The 25,264-nt window shown below is 42.6% G+C and overlaps 1 protein-coding gene across 3 annotated transcripts in view; it reads right to left on the minus strand.

The window, feature by feature from the left end:
- The window catches only part of pip4k2cb (phosphatidylinositol-5-phosphate 4-kinase, type II, gamma b), a 56,340-nt gene that overhangs the window by 3,597 nt on the left and 27,479 nt on the right, over positions 1–25,264 (minus strand). For all 3 annotated transcript variants that reach the window (XM_059537249.1, XM_059537248.1, XM_059537247.1), the window contains 2 exons: positions 14,254–14,400; positions 13,946–13,984 (listed from right to left, as the gene is read on the minus strand). In XM_059537249.1, the coding sequence (XP_059393232.1) occupies positions 13,946–13,984; positions 14,254–14,400 (186 nt within the window). The remainder of the gene's footprint in view (positions 1–13,945; positions 13,985–14,253; positions 14,401–25,264) is intronic.

Here is a 25,264-nt window from a genome sequence, read left to right on the forward strand (position 1 = left end):
TCTAGAGTAACAAACGAGAAACGGCAGTCTCTATGCTCCGCCCCTGCCTTCACAACAACCCTAGAGCATAGCCGAAGCCTATAAGACAGCGGTTCTCAATTGCAGTCCTCGCGCCCCACTGCTCTGCACATTTTGAACGTTTCTCTTAGCGCTTCAGACATTTGTTCTATTCGAACATAAGTGCCCTGCGAAGTGGACATCACAGGATATTCAGCCATGATTCCAGTTCGAAGTGAACGTAGCTATATGTTCCAATCAAAGTGCACTGAAGTGTGCAAGACGTGAATTTAAATTGTATTGATTTACAGAGGTATATGATGTCACAGTCGTCCATGTTTAAAGACGCTGCACAGCACAAATCAGTGAATGAATGTTTCGATGTGAGGTAAACTTCAACAGATTTCCCCTGCTCAGAGAGTAGGGAGCAATGAACATTTGAAAAACAGTTCATGCACGGAGTTCATTTTTTTTAACGAGCTGATTATCTGAATCAGGTGTGTTAACAAAGAGAAACGTGCAAAATATGCAGAGCAGTGGGGCGCGAGGACTGGAAATGAGAACCGCTGCTATAAGAGGACGTTTTGCCTCCAGAGGATCGTTGGGTGATGTCAAGTGATTTTGAAACATGACATCTTCAAGCTACTCCCCCTCACCTTTACCAGTGAATATGTTCATATTCGTTTTGTTCATATTACGTTGAGTTGTATATACACATTATTTGAATTAAATTAATTTGACAGACAGCATTCTGTCAACATCATTGGTCAACATCAGACAGCTGATGTTGACCAAGCTAGCGCCAACCAACGTAACCAGAGCTGCCAACTCTCAAGCATTCACCGTGAGACACACGCTATTGACTCTTTTCACACGCTTTCATGCAACACATCAATTTTCTCACGTACAGAAAAACCACGAAGCAAAGAGGACACGGAGACCTACAGACTAGACAGAGAAGGTTACTTATGATATAAAAAAATGGGTAAGTTATAGCTAGCTAATTATCAAACGCAGCTACGGTTAGCCATCGCTAACATTAGCACGTTTATAGAACAGCCTTCGATACATTTCTATGTTATAACTTCCCGAAAAAAAAATACACAAACATATAAAACAAACTTCTAGCGAAATACTAACAGCATCTAACTTACCAATCCAAAAGAAATGTTGCAAGTTCGGTGTCGAACCTCATTTCTTTCAGGTCCATCAGTTGTCTCCAGCGATTGAAAGCAGTGCCGATGTTTACTCTGGTTCGGCTCCTTTTCTTATCGGATTTGATTTGTGATTCCGAGCGCGGTTGTTTCCCTGTAGCGGGTGGTGGTCTCTTGCCAAGGGCTTAAGTTATCCTTCCGCTCTCTTCCCTGAACTGAAGTGAAGTAGTGGGCTGTACTTTCCACACGATTGACATCAGGTTAGATTACGCCCACAAGCCGTGTGAGTTATTCGTGTATTGCAGGTTGGCTGGTGGTTATGTTGCCCGCATACCGCCTCCCATGGCCGAAACTGGTATTACGACACCTGTCGGGCCGGGGCTAGTAATGCTACTGCTAATTAAGGTTGATATCTCTGCAGCACTATAACTTGACATTTTTGTAATGACATCATCGCCCTTATTTCTTCTCATACTTTTGATGCGTGTAGGTCATTTTTTGTATATTTTTACCTCAATTTTTGCACATGGCACCTTTAAAGGGTTAGTTAATCAAAAAATCTAAATTATGTTATTAATAACTCACCCTCATGTTTATTGAATCGAACTGTCCGAAAGAACTTGTAATGATTGGAAATCCGATGAGTCAATCTTTTGTTCGTTATCTGGCTCGGCACGGTGTTCATCTTCAGTTCTCTCTTCACAGCAGTTCAGTCAGTGTACTGTTTGAGTAAATGAATTACTCCGGGATATTGGTTTGTTTCAACTCAGAGGGAGTGTCAGCCACATTAAAAAAGTTAACAGCTTAAGTCATTTGTGGATTAATGCGTACTGGAGATGCGAACCATTTAAAATGATTCAGTTAGATTTGGTGAACTGGTTCAAAAAGATCCGGTTACATCGAATGATTCGTTCGCGAACCGGATATCACAAACTGCTTTGTTTTGAACTCTCTCACAACAGACACGGAAGAGAAGACAATTCTGAATAAAGTCATATTTTTTGCTTCAAAAAATTCTAACTGACCCTCTAATGTCACATGGACTACTTTGAAGATGTTTTTCTTACCTTTCTGGACATGGACAGTATACCGTACACACAGTTTCAATGGGGAGACTGAGAGCTCTCGGACTAAATCTAAAATATCTTAAACCGTGTTCCAAAGATCTTACGGGTTTGGAACGACATGAAGGTGAGTTATTAATAACATAATTTCGATTTTTTGATGAACTAACCCTTTAATATTAAATTCTTGTTTATTGATCTACTGTATAAAATCAATTTTGTAATATTTTAGGTGGAAAAAACGTTAGTCTTCACGTGATACTGTATAACTATATGAAATGATATAAATATATGCAATTTCCAAAAAAGTTGGAACACTGTACAAATTGTGAATAAAAACAAAATTCAATGATGTGGAAGTTTCAAATTTCAATATTTTATTTAGAATACAATATACAGTAGATGACATATCAAATGTTTAAACTGAGAAAATGTATGATTTTAAGGGCATCCCCTCTTCTTTTTATAACAGTCTGCAATTATCTGGGGACTGAGGAGACAAGTTGCTCAAGTTTAGGAATAGGAATGTTGTCCCATTCTTGTCTAATACAGGATTCTAGTTGCTCAACTGTCTTAGGTCTTCTTTGTCACATCTTCCTCTTTATGATGAGCCACATTTTTTCTATGGGTGAAAGATCTGGACTGCAGGCTGGCCATTTCAGTACCCGGATCCTTCTTCCGTCGCAGCCATGATGTTGTAATTGATGCAGTATGTGGTCTGGCATTGTCACGTTGGAAAATGCAAGGTCTTCCCTGAAAGAGACGACGTCTGGATGGGAGCATATGTTGTTCTAGAACTTGGATATACCTTTCAGTATTGATGGTGCCTTTCCAGATGTGTAAGCTGCCCATGCCACATGCACTCATGCAACTCCATACCATCAGAGACGCAGGCTTCTGAACTGAGCGCTGATAACAACTTGGGTTGTCCTTGTCCTCTTTAGTCCGGATGACATGGCGTCCCAGTTTTCCAAAAAGAATACAGTCCATTTTAAATGAGCCTTGGCCCAGAGAAAACGCCTGCACTTCTGGATCATGTTTGGATATGGCTTCTTTTTTGACATATAGAGTTTTACCCGGCAATGGCGAATGGCACGGTGGACTGTGTTCATCAACAATGTTTTCTGGAAGTATTGCTGAGGCCATGTTGTGATTTCCACTACAGTAGCATTCCTGTATGTGATGCAGTGCCGTCTAAGGGCCCGAAGATCACGGACATCCCAACTTTTTTGGAATGTGTAGCTCTCATGAAATCCAAAATGAGCCAATATTTGGCATGACATTTCAAAATGTCTCACTTTCAACATTTGATATGTTATCTATATTCTATTGTGAATAAAATATAAGTATATGAGATTTGTAAATTATTCCACTCCTTTTTTACTCACATTTTGGAATCAGGTTTGTAAATAAACTGAATGCAGTGAAAGAACGTGCACTGGTCTAACCTACAGTACTACACTTCATATTGCCTTAGCTATATTTTAGCTAACTTACATGGTAGCTCTTAATGAGTCATGGATAGGATAATTAGCTGTACATTTGAGGCACAGGCAGCTTAGTCTGTTGTTCATCAACACTCACCTCCACACCAAGACAAACACAACTGGAAAATGAGGGAGGGCTTCACTTCTGCAGCTCTCTGTTTGTGATGCACATATGCCAATCAATGTGTGCTACACTGCTGTGCTGCAGAGACGCAAAGGGAGAAAGGCATCGGAAGTCGACAGTCTCAACATTTCCTGACCTGATGTTTAGATTTTTTATTTGTTTGTCAGAAAAAAACTGTGTGCAAACAGAAACACACACATGCACACACACATATACATACATACTGTTCACAGAGTGCTGTATCAAAATATATTCATAGAAAGTTGACTGGAAGGAAAAAGTGTGGTAGGAAAAGGTGCACAAGCAACAGGGATCACACAGCCTTGGGAAGATTGTCAGGAAAAGACGATTCAAGAACTTGGGAGAGCTTCAGAAGGAGTGGACTGAAGCCAGTCTCAGCACATCAAGAGTCACCACACTCAGACGTCTTCAGAAAAAGAGCTACCAAGCCACTTCTGAAACAGAAACAACGTCAAAAGCATTTCACCTGGGGTAAGGAGAAAAAGAACTGGACTGTTGCTCAGTGGTCCAAATTCCTCTTTTTAGATGAAAGTAAATTGAGCATTTCATTTGGAAATCAAGGTCTGGAGTCTGAAGGAAGACTGGAGAGGCACAGAATCCAAAGATCAGTGATGATTTGGAAGCTGTGGTATCTGCTGGTGTTGGTCCATTGTGTATTATCAAGTCCAAAGTCAATGCAGCCATCTGCCAGGAGATTTTGGAGCACTTTATACTTCCTTCTGTTGACAAGCTTTATGGAGATGCTGATTTCATTTTGCAGCAGGACTTTAGCACCTGCCCAAAATGCCAAAACCACTTCCAAGTGGTTTGATGACCATGGTATTATTGTGCTTGATTGGCCAACCAACTCACCTGACCTGAACCTTACAGAGAATCTATGGGGTATTGTGAAGAGGAAGACAAGTAACATCTGACAAACAATACAGAGGAACTGGAGACCGCTATCAAAGCAACCTGGGCTTCAATAACACCTCAGCAGTGCCACAGGCTGATCACCTCCATGCCACGCCGCACAGAAGCAGTAATTTGTGCAAAAGGAGCCCCAACCAAGGATTGAGTGCATAATTAAACCTGCTTTGGAGATCTTGAAAAATCTTTTTTTGATTGATCTTTGAGAAAATCATATAGAATTTTGTTTTTTTGTAAAATCACATGAAAAAAAATTACTGTTCTGAAGTGTCTAGGAGTATAGATCTAATTGAAAAATTGTGGAGAGTAGTAATGCGGAGGCAACCTTTAATATGGGAGAACATGAGCAGTTTGCACAAGTGGAGTGGGCCGCACTAGCATTACAGAGGTGCAGAAAACTCACTGATGTTTATAGAAAGTGCTTCATTATTTGGATCAAAGGCCTGTGCTAAGATAACACTTAGATGTGAGTAATTTTGTCAATATCATTTATCTTTATTTCCTGATTTGGTTGTTTTTCAGATATATTTCATTCTGAATCAAAAAGTTCTGGAATACTAAAAGTGAAATAAAGAATCATGAAGGGCCTATTTTATAAAATGCATGTGTGATCATATTGATCTTAAATTCTATGGGTTTCATGGTTGGATTTTATTTTACAGAACGTGTATATACATGTAGTTACAGTGTACCTACCTAAGAAACTTTTGGTAATATCTAATAATTACATGGTGTAGAGTTAGGTTTAATGGTAGGTTCAGGGTTAGTAGTTATAACCTAGTTATTATCATTTCTATAATAAGCACATAGTATGCACATGAGGAACAGGACAGTAAAATAAAATGCTACAAATATTTTTACAAAATTATTGCACTCAGACACCAGTGAGCATTTTTTCACCAATTACTTGTACTACAGATTCAAGTGTACACAACTTGATAATAATTAATGATGTAGTAAATGTAAAAATAATAGGGAATGACGTGTATTAATAGTGTGATTGTGATTATTTTTGTGATTATTGATCATTATTGTGCTCCTTCCTGCAATAAAAAAAAATCTGTATGAAGAATTTTAATCAGGTTTTGTTACAGAGGACGTTCCTGTACCGCTTCCCTTGCACCACCAGAGGGAGCCATCGCCCGAATATTAGTTTTACCATGAACTCCATTTCCCACAAGGCCTCATACCTGGGACTTATTACACTTACACCTGCACCTCATTTCCACACCCATATAAGCTGCTCACACACACACACTCATTGCGAAGTCTTGATTTGCCCCAGCTGTCAGTTCTGAGCGTTATTACCCGTGTTTTGTTTTCTTCCCTTGACCCTGGACTGTTTCACGTTATTGATTGTTCTCTGCCTGCCTCGACTTTCTGCCTGATTTCCCGACTCTGTCCCCTATTGCTCAGTTTGCTGTCGTTTGACCCCGTCTGTTTGACTATCCCAAATAAAGAGCTGCAAATGGATCAAACTCCGTCTGGTTCTTCACAACAGAAGACTTCGCCGTTTAGTGATCCAGCGGCCTTCGCGCAACTCTCCACCGAATTGACCGCCCAAGCATCTCAGCTGGCATCACAACAGCATCAGCTGAACCGACTGACAACTCTAACGGAGGAGCTAGTTCAAGCATTGCAAGGTATCCGTCATTCGACAAACAGCGCCATGGCTGCCCAACCGCCAGTGCCAAGTAACCTTTCATCTTCGAAGACTTCCCCGGTCAGCCCTCGCCTCGCCTTCCCAGAACTGTTTGACGGAACTCCGACTAAGTGTAGGGGTTTCCTGTTACAGTGCTCTCTTTTTGTCAATCAACAGCCGCTATTATACCCCATGGAATCCAGCCGTATAGCATTTGTTTGTTTGCTGCTCACCGGGAGGGCGTTAGAGTGGGCAACAGCAGTCTGGAGGACGGATGGTTCTGCTTTCCCCTCATTCGAGGCATTCCTTCAACAGTTCCGTGAGGTATTCGAACATTCTACAGAGAGAGGAGATGCTGGAGAGGAGCTATTAACCCTTACTCAAGGGAGGAGCTCGGCTGGGGAGCATGCTCTCTCATTCCGCACACTCGCAGCTCAAACCACCTGGGTCGAGGACACACTGAAACTGCTGTTTCGAAAAGGATTAAGACCAGAGTTACAGTCCGAATTGGCTTGCCGTGACGAGGGTAGGAATCTGAATGAATTCATTGATCTCACCATCCGAATTGACAATTTGATCCGCTCACGCCGCCCAACACAAGCTCCAGTCCACATGTCTCACAAAGCGGCCATGAATCAGGAACCAATGCAACTAGGAACGACCCACATCACGCCTGAGGAACGCGAACGTCGTATGCAAAATCACCTCTGTCTTCACTGCGGTCAACGGGGACATATGAGGACTTCCTGCCCTGTATGTCCGTTGACAAGGTCTCAAACGGTGAGTCAACAAACCAAGAACACCCCCTCCTCCTCTTGCTTTAATCTACCAGCTCAGTTAATCACTCAGAACAAAGTATTTCTGACTTCAGCACTCGTAGATTCAGGGGCAGCGGGGAATTTCATTTCAAGTGAGTTTGTTACTCAGTGCCAATTGACCCTAACTCCCTGTAACTCACTCTTGGCAGTGGAGGCGCTAGATGGACGACCCCTCGGTGACGGGAGGATTCTCCCGATCACGGAGGAAGCCACGCTCCTCATTGGAACCTTGCATACAGAAACCATCCGATTCTATGTCATCAATTCATCCGCTCACTCCATTATCCTTGGACTACCCTGGGTGCGCACCCATAACCCTCACATCTCCTGGAGAGAGAATCAAAATATCCAGTGGGACCCCTCTTGTCAAGTTCGCTGTTTGTCAAAGATTTCAAGAATCCACAGCAAGGCCTCTGACCCTTCTGTTCCGGACGTTAACAGCCTAAACGTGCCAGTCGATTACTCTGACTTAAGTGAGGCCTTCAGCAAGAGAAAAGCATCTTAATTACCTGAACACCGCTCTGTAGACTGCGCTATTGACCTAATACCCGGTACCACACCGCCTAAGGGAAGAATCTTCCCTCTCTCACAACCAGAATCTGAAGCAATGAAACGCTACATCGAGGAAGAATCAGCCAAGGGCTTCATCAGACCTTCATCTTCACCAGCTTCAGCCGGGTTCTTTTTTGTTAAAAAGAAGGATGGGGGATTGCGGCCCTGTATTGATATCACTGTGAAATTTCATTACCCACTGCCACTGGTACCGGCCGCGTTAGAACAGCTCAATCGGGCCAAATTCTACACCAAATTGGATCTCCGCAATGCTTATAATCTCCTCCGCATTCGTGCGGGGGATGAGTGGAAGACCACCTTCTCGACCACTAGTGGGCACTATGAGTATCTTGTCATGCCCTTCGGCCTAGCCAACAGTCCATCTGTCTTCCAGTATTTCATGAATGACATCTTCCGGGACATGCTAAATAAATGGGTAATAGTATACATCGACGACATCTTAATCTACTCTAACACCATGGAGGAACATATCCGTCATGTCCGGTTAGTGTTAAATCATCTCATCCAGCATCAACTCTATGCCAAAGCTGAGAAATGCGAATTCCACCAGACCAGTATATCATTTCTGGGGTATGTGATCAGTCAGCAGGGAGTCGCCATGGAGGACAAGAAGGTTAGTGCAGTTCTGGAATGGCCTTTAGCTCAAACAGTGAAGGAGCTCCAACGTTTCTTAGGATTCGCCAACTTTTACCGCCGCTTTATCAGGAACTTCAGTACAATTGCTTCACCTTTAACCACCATGACAAAACGTCATACAACCCGTCTGAGTTGGTCCACAGAATCACGTCAGGCTTTCGAAGAACTAAAGATCAGATTCACTTCAGCGCCCAACTTACGGTCGACGCTTCTAGCACAGGGGTAGGGGCAGTTCTATCACAACATAATGGACAACCGGCCAAGATGTACCCATGCGCATTCTTCTCTCGCAAATTGTCTGATGCCGAGCGCAATTATGATGTGGGCAATCGTGAGCTTCTGGCTATGAAATTGGCCCTTGAGGAGTGGCAACATTGGTTAGAGGGATCCACACACCCCTTCATTGTACTCACCGACCACAAAAAGTTGGAATATCTCCGTTCAACCAAACGCTTGAATCCACGTCAGGCCAGGTGGGCACTGTTCTTTACACGATTTAACTTCTCTGTGACCTACCGTCCAGGATCCAAAAATACGAAGGCTGATGCTCTATCCCGCCAAACGGAGGAATCGGTTCACACCTCCCTTTCTGAGAATATCATCCCGGAAAGTCTGCTCGTAGCCCCAGTGCAATGGGATATCCTGACAGAAATTGAACAATTTAGCAGTCAAGAACCACCTCCAGCCGAATGTCCGGCCAACCTCATCTATGTCCCCGAGACCCTACGCAAACAACTCATGACCCAGGTACACACTGACTCCCGCTACCCACACCACAACGACCTTGGTCACACATTGCTATCGACTTCATCACTGACTTACCCAACTCACAGGGTAACACCACTATATTCACCATCATTGACCATTTCTCCAAAGCCTGCCGCCTTATTCCCCTACCTAAACTACCAACATCCTTGGAAACCGCCGAACTTCTCTGCAATCAAGTATTCAGGTTCTATGGTCTCCCCGAGGATATTGTGTCAGATCGAGGACCACAATTCACCTCCAGAGTCTGGACAGCGTTCTTTAAACATCTCAATGTCAATGTCAGCCTCACATCCGGATATCACCCGGAATCAAACGGACAAACGGAACGTCTCAATCAAGAGGTTATCCGGTTCCTAAGGTCATACTTTTCAACAAAATCAAAGTGAGTGGAGCTGGTATTTGTTCTGGGCAGAATACGCCCAGAATTCCCTCACCAAGCCTGCCACAGGTATGACACCTCTCAAATGTATCCTGGGTTACCAACCACCACTATTCCCCTGGTCAGGTGAACCCACCGACCTGCCTTCAGTAACCGAATGTCTGCAGAACAGCGAGGCCATCTGGGATCGGGCTCATACCCATCTGCTCCATGCAGTCAGACGACAGGAACAACAGGCTAACCGACACCGTCGCCCTGCTCCAGCATATGCCCCTGGTCAATGGGTCTGGCTCTCCACAAGAGATCTCCGCCTCAGATTACCCTGCAAGAAACTCAGTCCCAGGTATGTTGGCCCGTTCAAAATTATTATACAAATTACCCCCGTATCATTTCGTTTGGAATTGCCCGCTAATTATCGTGTTTCCCCTACCTTCCACGTTTCCCTACTCAAACCTGCTGGGGGTCCGAGAGGAACGACGGAGGAAGGTGCTGCACCCCAGGCCCCCACTCCTATCCAGATTGACGGCGAGAAGGCGCATCGTGTGCATGAGTTGCTCGATTCCAGATGCCGTGGGGGTTCGCTGCAGTACTTGGTCGACTGGGAGGGAGTCGGTGCGGAGGAGCGTTCTTGGGTTAATGCAGATGATATTCTCGACCCTACACTCACTGAGGAGTTTCACCGGACGCATCCAGAGAGGCCGGCCCCCCGACCTCGAGGAAGACCCTGGCGTCAGTTGCATCTATTTTGCTGCTATTTTGAATATACATGTTGCCCATTGGTAATATTATTAGAAAATACAGTGTGTGTTAAAAATGCTAAAGATTGGATGACCAATAATTTTCTCCTATTAAATTTGGAGAAGAGAGATATAACTTATTGGACCAAGATTTGGAACTAGACGGATGTACTGTTACTTCCTCTACAGTCAAATATCTGGGTGTTATACTAGAGAGCAACTTGTCTTTTGAAAACCATATTTCCCATATTACAAAAACAACATTCTTCCATCTTAGAAACATTGCCAAGCTACGAAACGTTACCTATTTCTGATGCAGAAAATCTAATTCATGCATTCATGACCTCTAGACTGGACTATTGTAATGCACTGCTAGAAAAATGTCCTGCATCTTAAATAAACAAGCTACAGGTAGTCCAAAATGCAGTCCTTATCAGGTCAAGAAAATATGATCATATTACTCAAATTCTAGTTTCTGCACTGGCTACCTATTAAGTTTCATATCAGTTACAAATTATTATTACTTACCTATAAGGCCCTAAATGGTTTAGATCCTGTGTACCTAACTAGCCTTCTACCAAGCTACAATCCACCACGCTCCCTAAGGTCACAAAATGCTGGACATTTCGTAGTACCTAGAATAGCAAAGTCCACTAAAGGAGATAGAACTTTTTTGTATTTGGCTCCCAAACTCTGGAATAGCCTTCCTGACAATGTTTGGGCTTTAGATACACTCTCTTTGTTTAAATCTAGATTAAATCTCCAAGCATTCAAATAATGCATCTCATAATTTTGGACTGCAGTTATATCTGATCAAAAGTGCATTATTATTCTTGAGCTTAGGTTAAACTTTGTTTCTCTGTTTTGCCACGGGATTTACATACTGTGGTAACTAAGATTTACACAAGCTTAAGTCTGGATCCAAAACACCTGAGAAGAGATGATGTCACCCCCTCAGAGGACCTCAGATGATGCCAACCCTGAAACAACATACAGAACTACCAAATTTTGTTATAAGTGTGATTGCATCATATAATAATTGCTGTTAATAGAGTTCATCCTCCGTTTGGCTACGTTGAATGATTAATTGATTTTTCTGAAAATTTCTGCCATATGCACATAAACTGACAGTCGCCACTGATAAGCTATTACTTAATATTGTAGAAACTTAATTTTCTGTAAAGTTGCTTTGCAATGATTTGTATTGTAAAAAACGCTATACAAATAAACTTGAATTATTTGTTTATAAGTCTGCCTACCATTATTCAGAGAGCCTGTGTTCCAATATTGCTTAGATTTCTTGGCCCATGATAATGTGTCGATACCATCTTCCAAGAGTAGGCTGTACCTTTTAAACATATGCCTACAGCTCCATCACATCCTTGAGAATAAAAACTAGTCAAAATTTCAGTAAAAGTAAAAGTTCTGTCTATGATATGGTTGCAGTGGTGTAGCAAAAACAGCCCCGGGCCCATATGCAAAAAAATTGTATGCACCCCCCCCCCCAAAAAATAGTTATGGGCTCCTACTTGGAAACGTAACAAATTTTTCTGAAGCAAATGACGTTATATGACTATTCACAAGCTGTTTTAATTATGTGTAAATGCTTGGAAATAATATAGAACATTGAACATGCAAGCCACTTCATAATCGCACTTTATTCTTAAAATATTATGACGTTAATCTCATTTATTTAGTTAGATATTTGTTTTTCAACGTGGTGCTAAAATGCTGCCATAGATTATTTGTACTGCATGCAAACATAAACTTGGCACAGCGCCATTAATAAACTAATGTTTTCTGAGTCAGTTTCTCAAAGATGAAGTTGATGATCCTGACTCGCCATCATCTCCTCACTGGATGCGCTTTTTGGGAGAAATGAATCTTTACAGATTACATAATGAAAGAGTTTCTGTTTTAGATTTGAATTATTTAGTTTTAAAATAGTAATTTATAGCATTCTATAGATATATTTATTATGTCTGTGAGCCAAGTATTAGCTGAGTTTTTGGTAAATTTTTGTGAAGCACTCCTGTCAAAATCGAGACTGTGCAAAATGCATCCTGTTTGTCTTTATTTTACAAAAGCACAATGTTTTGTTGATATTGTGAGTGCAGACTAATAAAAGAAGACCCTTTGCAGTTCTGAATGATGTATTACCCTTATCTTTATGAGCAAAAATGACTAAGTTTACACTTCAACTTTCACTCTCCGCACAAATGATTGGATATGCGCCTAATAGTGAACATTTATCTCACATTTTTTAATTAATATTGTGAAATGCATGAATGTTTTATTTCTATAGATTTTATTTTTGGCAAGTTGTGTTTATTTGAGAAGTTTAAATAGATCAAACATATGCTCAACTCACTGTCTACCACTGGCCACTTGGTTATTTAAAAAAAAAAAAATTTAAAGTTTAAATTAAACGGCTTGGCAGGCCTCCAATCTGCCCGGGCCCATATGTACTTGCCTTGCATACCTAGATGTACACCACTGTATGGTTGCTTGCTACAGAACCCTTTTAAAGAGAAGTCAGGGCTATTGCAACTAAAGTTCAATTGTGCAAATTATAGAATTAAGACATTCTAATTCTCTTATCTGCATTCTTTGTTTCCTAGGTGACAGAGGATATCCGTTTAAAATGTGCTTACTGACTCCCTTGCAAAACCCACAGACCCTGAAAGCTGTAATGCAGCTTATCCCTGAGCAAGGTCTGAGCACACAATTCAGTTGAAAAGGTCGCTGATTATTCCTCAGTGCAAGAATAGCCAGGAAATCACCTCACCTTTAAACCAGTTCAAATGAGGTGTGTAGACAAAAAAAAATCCCAATTGTAAAACACATATTGTCAGCAAACTCTACCAAAAAAAATATATGATAAAAGCAATATTTACTGAAAACAAAGGGGGGAATGTTTCAGATGTCACCTTTGTCAATGCAAAGTTAACAAATGTTCATGTAAAGTGTCGCTTTTATCTCGTATTTGATGACTTATTTTTTGTAAAGTGTGCAACCTTCAAAAAACTTGCCAAGCAAAACTAATTTAGTTTTACCACTTATCTCAGTATATCTGTTTGTTTGCAGTCTACTTTCCCACTTTATTTACCATTACGGAGAATTCTATTAATTAATAAATGATCTTGTTTCACCTATCCACTGTCATATTTTCATACTGCATTCAAAGCATGTCAAACCATCTAACACTGCTTGTGGGTGTTCTGTAGTTGCTGTAGGTAAACTGCTCATTCATGTGCACGTAATCTTAAAATGATGTGTAAATTACAAAGCAAGATGTATTTAAGAGCAATTAAATTTGTGTATGGATGTTTCAAAAGTAATTTGTAGGAAGATTTATGAGATTGTTCTAAGTTAAAAATTTTTTGTCATACTTATGTCATCCTCTTACATTGTATTTCATTTATACATTTTACATGCATTCCCTGGGAACTGAACATATAACCTTGTCATAGCTTGTTTCTCTTCTATTTTAGGTACTTGAACGCCTGTTGTTACTGTATCTTTGCTGTTAGTTGCTACAGAAAAAGTATAGAGTATGTTTATCTGGAACATAAATGTAAATGTTTTGGACAAAATCAGCATGATTTGTGGTACGTTATGTTGTAGTGTTCTTACCTTCTCTTTATCACTTGCTTCTCGAGAAACCAATGACCCCTATAAAATGGAATGCCATATAAAGATGCATAACAATAATTAATAATGCTTATAAACTAATAGTTGATCTACATGAATATGAAACAGTAATGCTACAAATGATAATTAAATAAATTAGTAATTAAATGTAATAGATTGCCTTAAATGTGCAAACTGACTGAAAAGTCACCATAACAAAACAAGGCTCTAATTTCTCACTATGATAGCTCAATAACAAATTAATAAATCAGTAATTTATAAGGTAAACAAAGAGTAAAGAATTTGTTTACCTTGAGGTCATATTTCATGTGGACAGTTAGTCGGTGGCTGAACATATTTCTCATGACTAAAAGGTATGTGTCTTCATTGTCCACAGTAACACGGTACAAGCCAAGGAACTGGGGAAGAAGTGTGCTACCATGGCATGTTACGATGTGCTGAGGTGAAAAAAAAAGTTTTAATATGACAGAAAAGGGAATAAAAAGTACTGCCCTATTTTGGTTCAATAAATATCTTTATCTAGCTTTATCTTTGGTTTATGCTTGGTGTGTCTGGAGAACTCTATCCATCCAAACATAATTCAAGTTTATCTAAATATCAGTTGCTTGGTTGACACAGTGAGGCTATCCCAAGACCAGCTAGTAGGTCCTTTTTTCTTAGTATGTTACGTCTGAAAATAAAGGATTGTGTTAAACAGCATATTACTAAGTGCTGTTGTATCTAGAATACTGACATTTAATTTGTTTTGTTTAGATTACTAGGATCATGACTACCGGTGTCACAAAAATGGTTAGAAAGAAACCAGACAAAGAGAATGATCACTTTAGCAGTTTATAAAGAAGCAACCCAAAAAGCAAAGCAGCCAAGCAACTATAAAAGAAAATGAGAACCAATGTAGCAATGCAACATAGAGGGCATAGAGACAAAATTAAAACGGGTCCTGGAGGACAGGACATGAGGACACGAGGAGATGCAGCAAACAGAGAAACAGTGGCAGGATATTCAGACAGTGGGGAGCCTCACTGAAAATGACAAGAAGGAATTGTCTGAAGACCAGCACAAGAAACAGGAACAAGGATTTATTTCTAATGTTCACTTTTTCTGACTTGGGCATCACAGGTACATTACTTCACAGGCATAACTGTCTTCACAGATAGAACTTGATTGTTCCAGATGTGTTAATCAGAGTTTCTGTCCCTCCTTGATTAGTTCCCAGGTGTGTCTCTTTAGTCCCTCATTTGCCTGTCTTTAAAAGCCTTGTGCTTTCGGTTCACTTTTGGTAGGGTCTACAAACTAGTCAGTACGTGTGTCTTCCTCCTGTGTTCCATGTTGGATTAATAAAGACTTTCTCAGTTATTTTAGACTCTGTGTTCCTTCTGGCAGCATATTGTTACAGTTGACCTGACCTACAAAGTTTAAATTGCATGTCTCCCCTCCATTTGTTTTCCAGTTTTCGGTGTCTTTTTCTTTTTCCGTAGTGTTGTGTTTTATGGATCCCCTCCTTCGACCCGAATTCCTCCTCCTCCTGCTGGAGCAGTAAGGATGTTCTCTCGAGGACTATACAAGACAGTTCCTGTTGCTAGCCCATCTCACCCCCTACCCGGACGATGAGTTCTGTGCGTTCTATAACGCCAGCCTCAACACCGTGTGCAGAGCACCGGAGTCTGAAGATGGTCCTCGGGATGAATTCACCGCATTAGTGGAGTGGACTCTGGCACCAGGTCCAATCCAGACCCAGAGTCCAGCCCACCATCTCCCCCATGTGCGAAGCGCATGCCCGAGTCCACTGCTGATGGAAAGTCAGAGCCCGCCATGACCGACGAGCCATCGCCGCACAGAGTGACAGAGCTGAGGATCGCCGCAGAGCCTCCCTCTGTCTCCTCCCTGACTCCTTCCTCCGTGGTCTCTGTTTGCTGGTCTCCTCCCGGGAGTCCGTCCTCCACCAGAACCTCCTCCCAATTTCCCACACACACCTCTCTCTGTTGTTTCTACATTGCGAGGTCGCACCTTCCAGGAGGGGGGGGGGGGGGGGGTAATATCACACCTCTGGACTCATTGTTGTGATTTCCCTGCATGTGTTCCATTCCCCATGTTCTGTGTGACCCAGTTTCTGTCCCTCCTTGATTAGTTCCCAGGTGTTTCTCCTTAGTCCCTCATTTGCCTGTCTTTAAAAGCCTTGTCCTTTCAGTTCAGTTTTGGTCGGGTCTACAAACTAGTCAGTACATGTGTCTTCCTCCTGTGTTCCATGTTGGATTTACCCCGTATTGTAATATGTGCTTTAAAGTATAATAAACAGTCAATAACTAATATGCATGCTAATGAGCAACTAATAAGTAGTGAAAATTAGGTCCTTAAAATAAAGTGTGATCATAGTTATTTGGTAATTTGAGAAAATTAAGTTGTTCACTCAGAATTCAGACACCACTAAAAATGGTCAACACTCGATATAGTGCTCTTGATAGAGAATAGGGAATGCTTTTGGACACATAAGAAGAGTTTAAACTGAGGTCCTGACTCTCTGTATGGGTATTAACCCCCCCCCCCCCCCCCCCCCCAAAAAAAAATGAAAGCCTGTAAGTATCCTGGCCAAATCTACCCTCTTGTCATTGGTTTAATAGCCTCCTTCATCATCCTCACATCTACTAATTAGCTTCATCACACTTTCCTCTCCGTCAATAAGCTTGTGGGGTAGGTGTTCTGGTGCACTGTGGCTGCTGTTGCATCATCCAAGTGAATACTGCACACTTTAGTATTGAGTAAAGTGTTATAAATGTAATGATTTATTGTATATTATAAAAAAAAGTCTGCCACGTGGTAAAATCTGTCAAATGCAAAATTCTGATTTTTCTGTTTTATAGTGATATTGAGACCCTGTGAATTACAAAGGTGTCTAAAGTGCAATGAGGTGCACACAGTGGACCTCATTCATGAAATGCCCATAACTATATGAGTAAATACAGAGTAATTTGATCATAAAACAGACCTTCCCTAAAGATTTACAAATGCATCTTATACCTTAAACTTATATCCCTGGGGGTTTATTAGAGCTTGAGGTGAAACCACTTCACTGAGGACAGCAAGTCAAGTAAGTTTTAGCAAATATCTTAAAGCCTACCTAACCATATGGGCAAACAAATGTGTGAAATATTATTATATTATATAAAGTGTTATTAGAATGTTGTGTCATGAGTCTGCCTGCAAGAAAAATTAAATAACAATAAAATAACAGGTAAAAACATATCTCACTCTGTTCGTGTTTCATGAATTAAGCCAGATCTGTGGTGGTTTGGGCATCAAGAATAAATAAGGATTAAAGGAAAATTCCATAATTAAATCAAAGCTGCAAGCAGCGATGAACGGGCTCTCGCACCCGGGCTCACCAGCAGCGAGTGGCTTTAGTAAAAAATATGCATTTAAAGTCATAAATATAAGGTGAATATATAAAAGTATATTCCATATATGTGCCAATCTTCCTGTTGCCAGCAGGTGGCACTATAATTATAATGGAATATTTGCCTTCAGATGTGTTCAGGCCAGGACTCTTATCAAACATGTGAAGTTTGGGGAAGTTTGAACATTTTATGCCTGAGTTACAACTGTCACGGTTGAGGAATTCATTGACGCTCCCTTGCACTGTGTGTGTGTATTTTATGAATGAATGTGTGTGTGTGTGGGCGTGGTCGCTGATTATCCTCCTGGGAAATCAGCGACAGGTGTTGTGCATTACCACTGTCTATTTATACTCACCTCATGCGTCTTGTGTTTGTCAGATCGTTGTTTTATGGATGTTGCCTGTTGTGTTCCTGTTTCTACGGCTCCTCGTGTCTCCTGTTTTGTCACCGGCTGGAAGTTCGCCGTTGCAGTTTATGTCTTCACTCTTCACCAACACTGGGTTCATCACTTCACGTCTGACCATCGGATCGAGTTGTCCATGCAAGCCTGTGCTGCCTAGTCATCATCATCATCGGAGATTACCATCACACTCAGAAGGATCTGTGTACTGCATCTGTGATCTTCCAGCACTACTGAGAACTGTGTCTGCTTCCCTATTCACTCTGAGTCTGGTGCTATTCATTCTAATAAAGATCTGTTTTACTTGCTATTGTCCCCTCTATCCATTCATTACAGAACGATCTGACCATGCAATGGGCAGCAAGCGGATCTGAAGTCACAGATTACTTCGCACACAACACAGCCCGTATGGAGCGGCAGGAGGAGAATCTCGCCGTAACTGGAAGAGTGGTGCAGGCATTGGTAACGCAGGTGTCCGGGCTCACCCAGCAGATCCAACAACTGACACAGCCCATTGCGCCCAACCCACCGCCGATTTCCCCCGCATCCGTCCGTCAACATGAGCCGCGTCTGCCGACGCCGGAGAGTTATTCTGCTGAGCCAAGTTATTGTAGAGCTTTTTTGACCAAGTGCTCGATGTTTTTTGCTCTCCAACCCCAGACATTTTGCACTGAAGATTCGAAGGTGGCATTCGTGCTTACACTGCTGTCCGGGCGTGCGGCGCTATGGGGGACGGCGGTGTGGGAGAACCATCGATCCTGTTGTGACTCGTTCGCGGCACTCTCGGAGGAGATGAGAAGGGTGTTTGACCAGGCAGTCGCAGGCAGAGAGGTGGCTCACCAGCTCGCAGACATCTGCCAGGGAGAAAGATCCGTCGCAGACTATTCCATCGAGTTTTGCACCCTCTTCGCAGAGTGCCGCTGGAACGAGGAGGCGCAATGAGACATCTTCCTGCCTGGGCTGGCTGACCACATCCAACACAAGATTTATACCCTGAACCTGCCAGGGAAGCTCGACGATCTGATCGAACTGGCCTTAAGAGTGGATGCACGCCTGCATCGGTTGGAACAACACACTCGTACGACACCTACATAGAGGAGCTTTGGGATCTCCCCACTCAACGCTCGTGATGCGGTCTGCTCTGTCGACGATCACGAGTCCATGCAGGTGGGTCAAGCCCGGCTCTCCCGGGAGGAGAGAGAGAGAAGGAGAACCCGAGGATTGTGCCTCTACTGTGGCGGACCTGGACATTTTCTCAATAATTGCCCAGTAAAAGAGAGTGCCCGGCAGTGAAGAAGAGGATCCTGTCGGGCGGGGTCTCCATCCAGAAAACCTCTTCCACCCTCCTCCCGGTGAGATTGCAGTGGGCAACTCGGTCACATCACTGTCAAGCTCTTCTCGACTCCAGGGCAGAAGGTAACTTTATGGACTGGTCATTTGCACAACAGCTTCAGACACCCACCATACCACTCACTAACAAGATCTCAGTCAACGCACTCAATGGTCAACAGTTACCCACAGTATCTCACACCACCTGTCAGATAACACTCATTACATCCGGCAATCATTCTGAAGAACTGTCATTTCTCCTCATGGACTCCCCTCAGGTTCCCATTGTCCTCAGTCACCCCTGGTTGGTGCAGCATAACCCCAGGGTGGACTGGGGACATAACTCTGTTTCTGCCTGGAGCACTGAGTGTTATGCGTCTTGTTTAGTGTCTGCTTGTTCGTCTCTGTCTTGTTCTGTCTTGCAGGAAGAGCCGGTGAATTTGTCAAACGGGCCCGCTGAGTACCTCGACCGGAAGGAGGTGTTCAGTAAGTCCAGAGCTGCTTCTCTTCCTCTGCATCATCCCTATGACTGTGCTATAGATCTACTGCCAGGTACGTCTCCGCCTAAGGGCAAGCTATACTCTGTTCCCAAGAGGGAGGCCATGGAGAAATATATTTCTGATTCTCTGGCATCCAAATTCATCCGACCTTCCTCTTCTCCAGCGGGGGCGGGGTTCTTTTTTGTGGGGAAGAAGGACGGTTCTCTGCGACCTTGCGTTGATTACCGAGGGCTGAATAACATCACGGTAACGAATACTTATCCTTTGCCGTTGATGTCTTCAGCCTTCGAGAGGTTGCAGGGAGCGTCCGTCTTCACAAAACTGGACTTACGTAATGCTTATCATTTGGTTCGCATCAGGAAGGGGGATGAATGGAAGACCGCTTTTAACACCCCTAGGGGGCACTTTGAATACTTGGTTATGCCTTTCAGGCTCTCCAATAGCCCAGCGGTCTTCCAGGCACTCGTCAATGATGTGCTGAGAGACATGGTCGATCAGTTCATTTATGTCTACCTGGATGACATATTGATTTGTTCAGCACGTCAGACGAGTGCTTCAGAGCTTGCTAGAGAATGGGCTTTTTGTCAAGGCGGAGAAATGCGCTTTTCATGCACAGTCTGTCCCTTTCCTAGGTTACGTCATTTCGTCTGAGGGAGTGCGTATGGATCCTGACAAAGTTAAGGCTGTGGTGGATTGGCCAAGTCCAGATTCCCATAAGGCCCTACAGAGGTTTCTGGGGTTCGCCAATTTTTACAGACGTTTTATTCATAATTAAAGCCAACTAGCCATACCTCTGACTGCCTTGACCTCTCCCAGAACGACTTTCAGGTGGTCCGAAACAGCCGAAGCTGTATTCACCAACCTGAAGAGCCACTTCGTTTCGGCTCCCATTCTTACGACCCCTGATCTGTCACGTCAGTTCGTGGTGGAGGTCGATGCGTCAGAGGTGGGGGTAGGCGCAGTGCTTTCTCAGCGCTCTTCTTCAGACGACAAGATGCATCCTTGCGCGTTCTTTTCTCATCGTTTGTCACCTACCGAACGTAACTATGACATTGGTAACAGGGAGTTGTTGGCAGTCAAGTTAGCATTGGAAGAATGGCGACATTGGTTAGAAGGGTCGGGGGTACCTTTTATCGTCTGGAGTGATCACAAGAACTTAGAATACATTCAATCTGCCAAAAGACTCAACTCCAGGCAGGCTCGGTGGGCTCTTTTTTTCGGTCGTTTTGACTTTACTCTTTCGTACCGCCCGGGTTCTAAAAACATCAAACCCGATTCTTTATCTCGTATTTTTGATCCATCCGAACGCCCGGCTACTCCTGAGTGGATTTTATCGGAGACTCTATTCACCTCCAGACTCCGATGGGAGGTCGAATCGAAGGTCAAGACGGCCTTAGAAGCGGTAAAGCCTCTGTCCCGGTGCCCACCGAACCGATTGTTTGTGCCGGAGGGATTACGGTCTGACGTTATTCAGTGGGGTCATTGTTCCAATGTAGCCTGTCATCCAGGAGTAAATCGTACTAGGTTTCTAGTTAAGCAACGATTCTGGTGCCATCTATGGCTTGCGACATTCGAGATTTTGTTTTGGCCTCCTCGATCTGTGCGATTGGTAAGACTTCCAATCGACCCCCAGATGGGCTTCTTCAACCGCTGTCTGTCCCTTCGAGACTCTGCTGTTGGACAGTGTTTTCTCTACTTCCTGTTGGTCTTCTGTTGCTAGTCGTAGCTCTGTGTAGCTGTTTTTATAATTTTTTTTTCTCTACAATCTTTATCGTACTATCACTCTCTGTTTTTTAAAGTGATAAAATATAACTTAATTCACACCATATTTCTGATATTATCGATCAATCTATTCAGATTAAATTTGATCGTTCACTTTTATTTTATATCCGTGAGTGCAGTACACCTGCAAAGCGTTAGCACTCATTAGGTTGTCATTAGCGTTTTCATTCGAACCTATCGCTGTTTTCTTTTCTCCTCTCCTCTCTCTCGCTCCAGTTTTTCACAAGTTCATCAAACAACCACAGTAATATTTCATCAAGCACGGTGAGTAATGGCTTCTCCTGCTATTGTTATTTGCACCTCTTGCCACATGTACAGTTTATCTATCTCTGTCGCTGATGAGGGATTCACATGTGATAAATGCAGGGAATTAGTTAGGCTGACAGAGAAGAATTAGAGACACGCATCCAAACTTTAATTGAGGACAGTAAGAATGTTAGGGCTCTAGATACGACTTTGGATGTGTCTAGCTCAGGGATTCCTGTACATTGTTCGGTTCCGGCAACAGAGCCCCTGCAGCAGGGCAACTGGGTGACAGTGAGGCAGCGTAGTCGTGGGTCAAAACCCGCTCTTCTGTTCCGATCAAAACATTAAACAGGTTCTCCCCACTCAGTGATGCACCCACTGAGAAACCTGATGAAAATGCTCTAGTTATTGGTGATTCTATTGTACGGAACGTGAATATAGAGACACCAGCCACCATAGTCAAATGTTTACCGGGAGCCAGAGCGCCTGACATCTTGGCAAATTTAAAAGTGCTGGCTAATGCTAAACGTAAATACAGTAAGATTGTTATTCATGCCGCCGCTAATGATGTTCGACTTCGCCAGTCGGTGATCACTAAAAATAACATTAAAGAGGTGTGTAAACTTGCAAGCACGATGTCAGACACTGTAATATGCTCTGGTCCCCTCCCTGCTTACCATGGTGACGAGATGCATAGCAGATTGTCATCACTCAATGGCTGGATGTCTAAGTGGTGCCCACAGAATAAACGCCTAAACTCTGGAATAACCTACCTAAGATTGTTCGGGAGGCAGACACACTCTTGCAGTTTAAATCTAGATTAAAGACCCATCTCTTTAACCTGGCTTACACATAACATACTAATATGCTTTTAATATCCAAATCCGTTAAAGGATTTTTAGGCTGCATTAATTAGGTAAACCGGAACCGGAAACACTTCCCATAACACCCTATGTACTTGCTACATCATTAGAAGAATGGCATCTACGCTAATATTTGTCTGTTTCTCTCTTATTCCGAGGTCACCGTAGCCACCAGATCCAGTCTGTATCCAGATCAGAGGGTCACTGCAGTCACCCGGATCCAGACCAGATGGTGGATCAGCACCTAGAAAGGACCTCTATTGCAGTGCTTCTCAATCTTTTTTCAATAACGTACCCCCTATCAAATTTTTTCTCAGCCAAGTACCCCCTGACCGGCCCCAATTATTTGAGATGGAAAAAAAAGCTATGACTACGATGTAGTGAGATTATGAGATTTATTAAACAATGTAAATAATAAAACATTTGCAATAAACATTTGCAATAATTAACAATGTATATTTACTGATAACGCAGTTATCCCCCTTGACTGGCCCCAAACATGTTTGATAAAAGAAACCTATATAAATAATATATATATATATATATATATATATGCACTGTATATATATATATATATATATATATATATATATGTGTGTGTGTGTGTGTGTGTATGTATATATGATGTGTATAACATTTTAGCTCAAAAACACTTGTAACAATAAACAACAAACTAAGTTGTACTTTTAATTTTCTTTACTGTTTACGCAGTTTAAGTATACCCCTTGACTGGCCCCAAACATGTTTGATAAAAGAAACCTATATAAATAATATATATACACTGTGTGTGTATATATATATATATATATATATATATATATATACGTGTGTGTGTGTGTGTATGTATATATGATGTGTATAACATTTTAGCTCAAAAACACTTGTACCAAATAAACAACAAACTAAGTTACACTTATAATTTAGTGCGAAACATGTGCTTGTGCTTCACTGAGGATCTTGGTCATTCTCGGTGGTAGGGAGGAAACAGCAGTGATCAGAGTCTTTTCCAGGCCCAGTCTGTTTCTCTGCTTTGTTTTGATCACGGTCATTGCAGAAAATGAGGCCTCACACAAATATGTGGATCCAAAGGGCAGTAGCTGCTGCAAAGCTTTTTCTCCCAGCTCAGGGTACTCCTTTTTTACACACACCCAAAACTGTGTTACAGTGGAGTTTTCATATTTCATCCGTAGGCCATAGTCAGATGACACATCCAAGAGTTTTTCCTGGTGACAGAGAGGGAGCTTGTTTCGGCTTTCTTCTGACAAAAGAAATGGGTTTCTCACCCAACTGAGCTGTGCAGATTTCTCCTCCATATCAGGAAAGTATGAGTTAAAACTCACAATCAGGTTGGCCAAATGTTCCTCTATGATGGACTTCACTGGTGCTCTCTCCACATCTTCCCTGGAGAGGAAAGCATCCACCTGAGAAAAGCAGGTGAGATCCCCCTGTACACATGCCCGTTTCCACAACTCTGCTTTCTTCAGAAAACCACCCACGTTATCATACAGGTTCAGAATGTGGGTGTCCTTGCCCTGCAGACACACATTCAGCTCATTCAATTTACTGAATATATCTGCCAGATAGCACAGCATTGCAAGCCAATCTTTATCTTCAAACAGGGTGGCATATGGAGATCTTTGCTCTGACAAAAAGGTGTGCACCTCCACCCGTAGTTCCAGCAGCCTGCTCAGTATCCTCCCTCGAGATAGCCAGCGCACTTCTGTGTGTAGCAGCAGTTGCGTGTGTTCTGCTCCCATGTCCTCACAAAGGCGGTCAAACAGTCGTGCATTGAGTGGCCTTGACTTAATAAAGTTAATCACTTTAATGCTGTCATTCAAAACTTCATGCAAAACAGGACTTATATTTTTGGATGCCAGTGCTTCCCTGTGTATGATACAGTGATTCCACTGCACTTCTGGATGTTTACTTCTAATACGCGTCATGAGCCCTTTAACACGGCCTGTGATTGACGCGGCTCCGTCAGTGCATACACTCTTGCAGTTTCTCCAGTCCAGCTCGTTTTCAATGAAGAAATTATTCACAACATTAAAAAGGTCCTTTCCCATTGTTTTCCCCTCTAAGCTCTTGCAGAAAAGTACATTTTCATAAATGTCGTCAATATCCACATACCTCACAAACGCAATGAGCTGTGCCTTGCCACTGACATCGGTCGACTCATCAAGCTGGAGTGAAAATGCTTCGCCAAGTTTTCCCACAACTTGTTCAACAATATCCGCTCCCATTCTATCTATTCTGCGGGAAACGGTGTCATTAGACAAAGGCACCGTTTTTATTTTATCCGCGGCATTTTTGTCCAGCATTGTCTCAGTTAATACAACGGCGGCTGGGAGTAACAGGTCCTCAGCGATCGTGAACGGCTTTTTTGCTTTAGCCACGAGCAGTGACACCGCATATGACGCCTGAAGTGCTTTGGCTGATGTTGTGGAGACTTTTCGCATTGTTTCCTGCGATGATCTAAACTCAGCAAGTTTTCTCTTGAAAAAATCAGGTGGCTTTCCAACATGACACTGATGTTTGGTGTTGAGATGTCTCTGCAGGTGCGCCGGTTTCATCGAGCTGTTTGCTAGTTTCTCCCCACAGAAAAAACACAATGCTTGGGGAGGGTTGCCGTTTGTTGCCGTGAATCCCATCAAAACATACCCCTCCTGATATTGACGGTATTTTGTTGGGTCCACTTTGGCTTTCTTTTTTTCTTCATCCTCCCTGTTCTCCGCTGTAGTAGTGCTACGTTTTAACCAGGATTTCATTTATGCCTGTTTATTTAGCAG

This window comes from Carassius carassius, chromosome 44 (assembly GCF_963082965.1).
Source record: "Carassius carassius chromosome 44, fCarCar2.1, whole genome shotgun sequence".
In the NCBI taxonomy this organism is placed as follows: Eukaryota; Metazoa; Chordata; class Actinopteri; order Cypriniformes; family Cyprinidae; genus Carassius; species Carassius carassius.